Source organism: Chrysochloris asiatica, unplaced genomic scaffold, assembly GCF_000296735.1.
Source record: "Chrysochloris asiatica unplaced genomic scaffold, ChrAsi1.0 scaffold00027, whole genome shotgun sequence".
In the NCBI taxonomy this organism is placed as follows: domain Eukaryota; kingdom Metazoa; phylum Chordata; class Mammalia; order Afrosoricida; family Chrysochloridae; genus Chrysochloris; species Chrysochloris asiatica.
This window is the reverse complement of record NW_006408545.1, coordinates 21,794,381-21,804,595: the sequence shown is the minus strand read 5'-3', so window position 1 is coordinate 21,804,595 and position 10,215 is coordinate 21,794,381. Positions and strand designations below refer to the sequence as shown.

Here is a 10,215-nt window from a genome sequence, read left to right as displayed (position 1 = left end):
TTCAAATCCAGCTGCTCCTTGGAAACGCTTTACAGGGTCGCTATGAGTGGGAACTGACTTAATGGCACACAACCACTACCACCACCAGGATAACCAGTGGACTGCTAACCATAAAATCACTGGTTCAAACCCACCCGCCACTCCTCAGAAACTCTGTATCAAGTCTGTAAGTTGGAACTGACTCCAGGGCACTTAGCAATTACATTATTATAGCTTTCATTAGCAAACATTACCCAGGGCTAATTTGGAGAAGGGAGAAGAGTAGAACCAGTTCTTTTGCACATATTATAATTATAGCTAGAAGACACCCTATGGGAAGGTGCAGAGGCCGCAGTAGGTGTGGACTGGCCTTTTCTAGGAGAGGATACGTATAGCATTAGGTAAAACGTGCTCATGGTGTGCATGGTTTTTGCTGTAAGAACACTCCAGCTCTGTACTTGTGAAATAAGAGAATTGTTGTTTGTTTCAGGTTGTGTGAGCCATGGCTTTGACTGGTTGCAGATTGCCTGCCAGTGTTCTAAGAAAGCCAAATGCCTGTACTGGACTCTGGGGAGTACTCCGGGGGACAATTTCTTCATACAAACTCTGTGCTTCCTGGAATCGATGCTTACATCTTCCTAATACCAAGTTAAATGCATCAAACTATAAAACACTTTTCCATAATATTTTCTCACTGAGACTCTCAGGGCTTTTAATATCTCCGGAATATGTTTTTCCTTTCTCCATAAGACTCAAAAGTAATATAAGCTCTAAGAAATCTACTAAAAAGACTCTGCACGCAGTGGAGGAAGACTCTGATGAAGAGCGGGATGGTAGTGAGATGAGTGAGCAGGAAGAGGAACCTGAGGATGATCCCACCGTGGCCAGAGACTACAAAGACCTGGAAAAGGTGGTGCAGTCTTTCCGGTATGATGTGATCCTGAAGACAGGCCTAGATGTTGGAAGAAAGTGAGTAGGATGCGTATTTTGTTAAAACTCCACTGCATGCTGGTTTTTTACATGAGTTGTTGCTGAGAATAGACACAGCCAACCATACACCAGTCCAGTCATTTCTACATGGACAGTTACTTTTGTGGCCCTGTGTAGCCAGTCTCACCCTCCTTTTTGGAGCTGTTCCTCCCCCGTTAACAAATTCACTACCTCCTAAGGGTCCAATAGAATATTTCGAGTTGTTGTTGTCATATCATTCCCGTGTGGATCCTTAAAAGAGCATAATGCTCAAGGAAGATATTTTTCACTATGGTTTTAAGAAGACTTGGGATATTTTGGTTTAAGGTTTATTTTAATGCAGCATTACAAATAATGACTTGGCCCATATTGTGGTAGAGTGTAGCCATAGATGTGAAAGGATCTCGTGTAAGTATAACCCATTTCAGTCATTATATTCTATATGTGGGAAAACTGATTCCCAGAGAAGTCAAGTAACTGCCATACTTTCTTGATTCTAAGACACAGTTTATTGTTGTTGTTGATAAGTGCCATCAAGTCGGTTCCGAGAGTCTAGTGGTTCAAACGACTTTGCATTAACAGTCCACACGTTAACCCACAGCACTACACCAGAACTCCACAGTTAATTATGAGTCATTTAATAGCAGCTTCTTGAGAGAATCAGTTGCCACACTCACACATAGCAAACATGAGGCACACCTGGATTTCATAAATGCTGCAGTGTCAGAAGGTACCTCTTAGAGTCAAGAGAAACAGCAAATAGTGGTAGTTACAAATGCAGACTTTGGAATCAGACTGGTAGTGATTGCATGTTAACTCTGTACAACTTTAGGCAAGTTACTTAACCTCTCTGTACCTCAGTCTCCTCACCTGTGAAATGGGGATAATAGAACCTATTTTAGAAGGTGGGTGTAAGCGTGAAATGACTATCTTAGCTATCTAAAGGAGGTCTGGTCATGTAGTGGTTACGAATTGGGCTGCAAACCTCAAGGTCAGCAGTTTGAAACTACCAGCTGTTCCGCGGGAGAAAGATGAAGCTTTCTGCTCCCGTATAGATTTACAGCCTCAAAAACCCTATACAGGGTCGCTATGAGTCAGAACCGACTCCACGGCACACAACAACAACAACAAGAATCTAAAGCATATGTCCTAACACATAGTAGGTGCTCAATAGATGTTAGCTTTGATGGGGGGAAAAGAGTGCTAAGTATGAATGTTCACAAAGAATACCTAGAAAGGGTAAGTATAATTTTCAAGATTTCTTTAATGTTCTCACGTTTTCTCTGCTTAGACTAAAATAACCGTCACCCTCACTGTTCATTCATTCCGTAGCAAGCATTGTGTACATACTGTATGCAAGGTGAGAACTGTGGTAAGAATCATAAATTCCAAAATATTTCCTTGTGTAATCTGTGCCTTTGTGGCATAGTTTAATGGCATAGTTTAATTTTTTAATCCATGAAGCTTGGGAGGCTCACAAAGAGGACACTGAGCTCCTAGGCCTCCATCTTGGCACCCTGATCAGGATTTGATGGCAAGTTCATAAAGCAGCCTCTCCCCTTCCCCAGGGTAGTTAGCTACTGCTTTATTACGCAAAGTCCCAAATACCAGTTACCCTGAGTCAGATTATCAAAAGGATCTGTCGTTAGTCCACATCCTCCCCTGGTCTGGTTGCCCCGGTGGATGAAATTCGGGGAGATGAGCAGCTGCTGTGTTGGGATTTTCCCAACTTCAGTGCAGACTAACAGGGTTCTTTCTCTCTCTCAGGGTACAGATGAGGTGGTATGTGAAGGAAGGAAGTGCCCACTCACTTTGGCATCATGAATCACCAGGGCTACAGCCTTGGCAGGCAGGTGTTGCTGCTTAGGGAGTCAAGTGGAGTGGGGTCCCCTGGTTCCCTGACCCCAAGTACAGCTTGTCTGAAATCCCATCAGCCTACTCACTGACTGCCCGATAGTGCACAGTAGTTCAGCATCTATTCAGAAGTGCCCTGTGGTCTTCCTGTTTTCGGTACGGGAGGGAGCAGTTGACTTTCATATTCCCAGCACCCAGAATGGAGGATTTGTGGGGGATATCAGTCACTGTCAGACTAAATATTAATGGCAGTCTTTTTTTCAAACTTATATAGAGGTTCTGAAAATATTTCTATTTTAAAGCACTTTTTTCTTTTTTTTTTAAATAGCAAAGTGGAAGATGCATTCTACAAAGGTGAACTCAGGCTGAATGGGGAAAAATTATGGAAGAAAAGCAGAACGGTGAGATATTAGACCTGTGTAGAGTAGCAACCTTCTTCCTTGGAGCGGGGCTCCTGGTCTGTGTCTGCCCAACCGCTGTCAGGGCCTCTCTGGTCAGTCACACACACCACTGTCTCTTTCGCAGCATTAGTGACTTTCTGAAGTTTGAAACTTCCCCCTTTTCTTTAAAATTTTAAGACAAGCCACTATCAGTACTGGTAAAACTCCATTAACTAAGTCTCCAAGTTATGAGTGTTAACCCTATGGAGTCACCCTAATTAGGTTAAAATGAAACATTTGATCCTCATGGAGGTTTTGTCGATTGGGTGTGTCTGAGCAGATGTGTGATTCTGTGCAGCTCAGCAGCACCGTACCCCCACCCTCAAGCACCTGCTGGAGTGCTGCTGTGTACACAAGCCCGGGAGACAGAACGAGGAATATGTGGCAGGTTGTTAGAAACGACAGTCCACTTTCTCACAGGTCCATCCGTATCAACACTGTTGCTAAGTGCAAGAAGTCAATTACAAGAAAATGTATTGACAATATCCATTTTGAACAGTTAATCATATCCACTGCCACCTAGGTGATTCCGACTCAGAACAAGCCTGTGTAGGATCTCCAAGACTGAGCATCTATAGGGGAGCAGACAGCCCCAGCTTTCTGCTGTGAAGCTAAACTTGTGGTTAGCAGTCCAATGCTTACCCACTATACCACCAGGGCACCTTATAAATCACAAACATACATATAAATTCTATTAGCTGTGTAAACTATTACATATACATATGTCTGGAATTAGAATAGTAATGGCACTAATTATCTCTGGAGTCCTGGTGTGGTGCTATAGGATAAGCACTGGACTGGTGACCACAAGGTAGGCAGTTCAGATTCATCAGCCACTCTCAGAAACCCTATGCAGAGTTGCTGTGGGTCGGAACAGTTATTTCTGAGTGTGATATTATGGGTTACGTTAATTTTCTTCTTGCTTTTTATTGTCTGAATTTTGTACGGTATATATCACTTTATAATTGGATAAAACAATAAAATGATTGTCAAAGTTTACAAGACACAGTTGTTACAGTGTTGTCAAGTCAGTTCCAAATCATAGCAACCCTGTATAGAGTCTCAGTAGCAGCTGGTGGATTTGAACTGCCATCGTAGTGATTCGCTGTCCAGTGCTCATCCTACAGCACCACACCAGGACATCCACAAAACTCTATATTGTTAGTAAGTGCTGTTGACTTTAGTTCTGACACACAGTGAACCTGTATAGGATTTCTGAGGAGCAGCAGGGGAGTTTGAGCCGCTAACCTTGCGGTTAGCGTCCAGTGCTCATCCTACACGTCATACTAGGACTCTACAAAACACAATTGTTGTTAAGTGCCATCAAGATGGTTCCGACTCATAGCGAGGGTTTCCGAGGAGTGGCTTGGTGGATTTGAGCTGCCAACTTGTATTCAAACTGACTGTGCAGTCCAGTGCTTACCCTTCAGCACCACACCAGGACTCCAAACACAATGGCAGTGTTTAAAAGTTTGGAAGCCACAAGATTTATGAGGCATTAGAAGATATAACCTGACTATGGGGAGCCAGTGTCCAGGGAACAAATGTTCCAAGGAAATTAGACACTTTTCGGAGGTGGTTTTATTTATGCTTTCGCGTTTCAAAACAGCCCTGGGGTTGAAGGATTGGATCTACATCTTCTTACTCTGAGATAGTTTGAGTATGTCAGCCTGGATCTGCTGAGCACTGAGGTTTTCTTTAGCGTTCTTGCCCTGTAGGATCACACAGATTCGTGTGGCTAAATGGACAGAATAAGGGAAAGCACTCATGCCTTTCTCATACCTTCGAGTCACAAGAGTCACAAAGGCCCACCGTCACATCTCCCCTGACAGTGCTTGGCGAGGGTGTCAATGCCCGGTGAGCAGCACAAACACTGGCACTTCCCACATGCGGAAAATCCACCCTTCTTCTCTACTAATGGTTATCCTCAGATTTTAGCCCAGCCCCTTTCTCAACCAGTATTCCAAAGAGAAGGCTGTGAGTTCCTGGAGTAAGGAATGATTACCCCTTAACATGCTGCCTCTGTGCCAGGGCCTCATTTACAAATCCTACAAGCCTATTTCTTCCCCCCTGCTTTGAGATATTGTTAACTACAGCCTAATTGCTGCTGCTTCATTCTGCCTTGGGTGTTCTATTGTCTCGGCTGCCTTCCAGATTTCTCCTGAGGGTCAGCAGAGGAAGGGGCCAGTATTAACACTTGGCTGCCTTGTTACTAGGAGGCTTGGTAGCCATAGTAACTGCAGCTAAGGGGAGATTTGAAATGTAGATATTGGGAGCAGCCCCTAATCCCAGCCAGTTTTGCTTTGTGTCTGCTGGTCCAGTCTCCCATGTGATAAACGATAGGGCCTTGGAGGTGAATAAAGCTGCCTCCCTGGCTGCTGATCCTGGAGGGCAGGCACTTGCTCTGACCCTGGCTCCCTGTGGCTGAGCTTGCCCAGAAGCTGTGAGCTAGAGTATTCTGGAAGTGCTGGGCAACCACTGTGGAGAGCAGTGTGTGGAGAGCCCAAAATAGAGGGGCTAGAGCCTCTCTAGTTCATCCTTTCCTGGGATGAACTGAGTAAAGCAGACATAGCCCCTCTATTCTCTGCTCTGGGAGTAAGCCCCCAAAGGGACTCACTCTTCAGCTCCACACTGGCTTATTCTCCCTTTGAGGGCCAGACCTGATACAGTGTGTTTCTGAAAGGATACACCCAGAACCTTTCTTTGCATATACTTTATAGGAGTCTAGACTTCTTATCAAAGATGAATTTTAATGAAATAAAATTACACCATAAAAGGTAGCAACATCAGACAGTTGGGCTGAGGTGGTATGTTTTTAAATTAAACCCAGAACTACAGGAGGACAGGACCATCACCCCACCCTCCCTACTTCCTGGGCATAGCTCTTACCTTAAAAGCATGGGAGAAGTAGTCTTGATGCCCACCTGTGGGGTGGACCTATCTGCTTCTCAGCTCAGAGGGGAGGTAGGTAATGATTTAAAATCTGCCCCTTCATGAGCTACACTGGGCTACCCATGAGTGATGGTGTGGGCGCCATGACAGAGCAGGAGTGTGTGTCTATGCTGTAGGGGAGCGTTCTGGCCTGCAGAGGGCTTTGAGTGGGTGGGAGAACAGATAAAAGGCCTTGCTCTGCTGAAGTACAGAACCTTCTGACCATGTTAGGACTGCCTCAGAGAGCATTAATTGGAAATTAGGTAAAAGTCAGCATCTGGCACCAAGCTCCCTAATCCAAAGCCTTCCAGGTGGCTTTTTAATGGCCACAGGTACCCAGTTGGAGTCAGTGACCCACACATAGGGTTGCTCTCTCATTGGAGGCAGTAGTGACGGGTCTAAGATGGCCCCAGGTCGTCCCTGGTTTGTGTCTTAGTAGAAGAGGAAGCATGTGGTATCTGGGCTGGATTAGCCTCTACTTGGGTTATTGGGTTGATCCCTTGGAATCCCAAGCTGCTAGGAACAGATGTCTGTTCATGGGCTGGCCACAGTGGCAGCATTGTCCTGAGCAGCTACCCCGAGAGTACCCTGCACTTGTAGTTCAACCCAGAGCTACCAGCTTGGGCCACAGTGGGTTTGACTTTAGCCATCAAACTTTAACTGTCTATTATTTGGCATTCTAACTTTGTGAGTTGACTTCTGCCTCTCTTAGTATGTGACATCAGTGAGACCAATCAAGTGAAGAAGCAGTTTCCTTCCATTTCTCTACAAGGTATAACTGTCCATCAGTCCACAGTGACTGATTTCCAGCCAGCTACCCTATGAGTTAAGTTAGCTTATCTAGATTGAAATCAGTGAAAAGTGTTACACTGGAAATTTTCTTCTCATTGTATGTAATTACCCATTGCCATCAAATCAATTGTGACTCATCGTAACCCCATGTGTTGTAGGATAGAATGTGCTCCATAGAGTTTTTATGGCAAATTCCCAGACTTTTCATTTCTTCCAAGCCACCTCTGGGTGGGTCCTACCAGCCAACCTTTCAGTTAGTTGAGTGCTTAACCCTTTGTGCCACCTAGGCCCCACTTTCTGTGTAATGCCAGTGTTACCAAAATAAATGCCTCCAAGTACTTTTGTAACCCTGACAAGAGAGCCAGAGCAAGTGAGGACTGCCCACAAATGGCCAGTTGTCTGGGTCTGAAGGGAGGATGCTCTTATGAGTGTTTGAGGCACCCTTCAAGTGAAGCCCTTTCACCCAAGGGACCTGGGACAAATCATTGTTCTAGTGTTCACAGCAGACCCAGGGCCTTTTCTTAGCCACCCTCTGACTGATTATATATCCTATGGTAAAAACTCCAGGGATGTTTGCCTTGACCTAGATTAAGATAGTTTCGTTATACTTTTCAGGTGAAAGTGGGTGATACATTGGACCTTCTCATTGGAGAGAACAAAGAAGGAGAAACAGACACAGTAATGCGAATTCTCCTGAAAAAAGTGTTTGAAGAGAAGACAGAAAGTGAGAAACACAGAGTGGTGTTACGGCGGTGGAAGAAGTTGGAGTTGCCCAAGAAGACTGTGTCTAAATAATTGGATGGTTTTGTAGAGCTAAAGCTGCTTTCTAGTGGTGGGGCAGTGGCCAGCTTAAAGGAGGACGCTTTTCATTAAAATAAAGTTCTCTTACCATTTGTGGAATCTGCCTAGCCATTTTGTGGAAATTGGGATCTATACCTTGAAGATACCTGCTGTGGCCTGACTTTCCCTCCAGGGCTTGGTCTGGGCTCATTTTGACCTCTTCCGCTCCCCATCACCATGTGAACTGTGTCCAGATTGAGATCTGGGCTGAATGAACTAAGCCCAGAGAATTTTGTAATGACTTTGCCTGCTTTTCCCACATTAACTACCTCATGAGTCATTGTAAAATAAACCAGCCTTATTTCTTAGTGTTTGTATTTCAGCGTTATCTCTGTCAGCTCAGCTTCCTGGGGTTCAGGCTTACAGCTATACAAAGCAAAGTCAAGGCCACCTTCACATGCTTAGGGGAGAAGCATTGGGAGAGCCCGGTCTCTGCCTACGTTCCTGAATTACCAACATGTTGTCCTTGTCCCCTTTAATTTGTCTTCAATCTGGATGAGTAGTTGTTTCAACTAATTCCATTACAGGTCCAATAGGGCCCATTTGAAATTGTTTAGGCAGGTGTCAGTAAATGAGACAGCCCAAGACTTGTTTTTGTGTGGCCCTCCAGGTAAGAATAGTTTTTACATCTTTAAAGGGCTGTGAGAAAATGAAAACATGACAGACGATTTGTGAACCTAGAAACCTAAACAATTTCCTTTAGGCTGATGTGCTGACGGCTGAAATTCAACTAAAAGTTGGAGATACACAGATTTTGTAAGTGGAGAGAACAATTATTCTAATTCTAAAAATGATGTTAGAGCGGTCCAAGCCTAAAAAATAGGTCAAGCATTGGACTGCTAATGGTATTGGCATTTCAAATCTACCAGCTGCTACTTGGAAACCCTAAACAGTCACTGAATTGGAATGGACTAAGCACTTAACAAGTAGCAGGGACATACACATACAGTAAACATCATCTAAGGAAGGGCATCTGTAATTAAGATCGTTTGCAGATTTGCAGGGGCTGCTGCTTAGCTCTGGGAAAGGTCAGTTCAGATTCTGGGAGATTGGTTGGTGGTGGTGTGCCGTGGAATCGGTTCCAACTCATAGCGACCCTATACAGGGTTTCCGAGGCTGTAAATCTACGGGAGCAGAAAGCCTCATATTTCTCCTGTGGAACAGCTGGTAGTTTTCAAACTGCTGACCCTGAGGTTCGTGGCCTGATTCGTAACCACTACGCTACCAGAGCTCTGGTAGATTGGGTTGGGTTAAAAACACTACAGACATCACAATAAAAACTTAAAAAAAAAACAAACCTACAGACAGAAGAATCAACAAATCAATGAGTCACAGATGGAAGGAAAATGAAAAATCACTTCTTCCACATCTCTTCCCCCAGTGTGTAAAGGCTGCACTCACAGGGGTTTCTGATAGCAACAAAGCAGACCTCCACTGGGATCTAACCAGAGTGTGACACCACAACCCCACCTGGTAATTGTTGATTGCCAAGTTGTTGCAAACTGCTACAGAAAACCCATGTAGTGGCATCTACAAGTACACTACCTGCTTCCCTGTGGATCCTCTCACAGAGCATGTAGTGGTTCAAATCACTGACCCCCTTTGGTTAGCAGCCAGTGCTACCAAGTGGTAGTGGTGGTGTGCCGTGGAGTCGGTTCTGACTCATAGCGGCCCCATAAAGAGTTTCCAAGGCTGTCAATCTTTACAGGAGCAGAAAGCCTCATCTTTCTCCTGTGGAACCACTGGTGGTTTTGAACTGCTGACCTAAATGGCCTATTCTCTTTAATTCGATGTATATATGTCTTCCTTGCTAAGCACCTAATTTATAAACCCTATCCATTCTGGTGATATGTAGTGGGTTATGTTTTGGGTTGCTATCTATAAAGTCAGCAGTTTGAATAAGCCAGCTCTTCGGCAGGAGAAAAAGGAAGACTTTTGCCTACGGTAAAGATTTACAGCCCTGGAAACCCTATGTAGTATGGTTGCTCTGACTCAGAATCAATTTGATGGAGTGGGTTTGGTTTGGTTTGGTTTACCCTTACAGTTGACTGGAGGCTACAGCACAGCCTCTGGTAGCAACAAGGCAGAACTCCCAGGGGTCTGTTTGGAGTGTGACTTCTCCAACTCTTGACTATTGGACTGATAACCAATCCTACAGAAAGTTTCCTACAGTGGAGTCAGGAAGTAGACCACCTAAGTGGAGACTGCTCCCACAGCCCAGATAGAGCAGCTGGGGTTCTGAAAGCAGCCCATTATTTTCCAGAATTCCCCTGGGGAGCGCCAGCCCCACATCCTCCTGAAATGGAGAAAGTCAGCCTGTGCTTCCCCAGAATGCTGACTGGGATATAAGCAAATTCCACAGAGCAGGGAAGGAAAACTTGGGCAAAACTAAAGGGCAACACCAAGCTCA

The 10,215-nt window shown here is 44.7% G+C and overlaps 1 protein-coding gene across 1 annotated transcript; it reads left to right on the top strand.

Moving 5' to 3' along the window:
• Window positions 1–475: 475 nt before the first annotated feature.
• LOC102813236 (chromosome unknown open reading frame, human C6orf203) lies at window positions 476–7,760 on the top strand. The gene is made up of 3 exons (XM_006839957.1): window positions 476–948; window positions 3,131–3,203; window positions 7,581–7,760. The coding sequence occupies exons 1-3, from the start codon at window positions 482–484 to the stop codon at window positions 7,758–7,760; spliced, it is 720 nt and encodes a 239-aa protein (XP_006840020.1). The 5' UTR covers window positions 476–481.
• Window positions 7,761–10,215: the final 2,455 nt, after the last annotated feature.

Bases quoted from the DNA above. Each gene is read 5' to 3' on its own strand.
- LOC102813236 (XM_006839957.1), top strand. From the start codon at position 482: ATGGCTTTGACTGGTTGCAGATTGCCTGCCAGTGTTCTAAGAAAGCCA. The intron at 949-3,130 runs GTGAGTAGGATG...TTTTTTAAATAG, and splicing joins GGCCTAGATGTTGGAAGAAA to CAAAGTGGAAGATGCATTCT. The intron at 3,204-7,580 runs GTGAGATATTAG...TATACTTTTCAG, and splicing joins TATGGAAGAAAAGCAGAACG to GTGAAAGTGGGTGATACATT.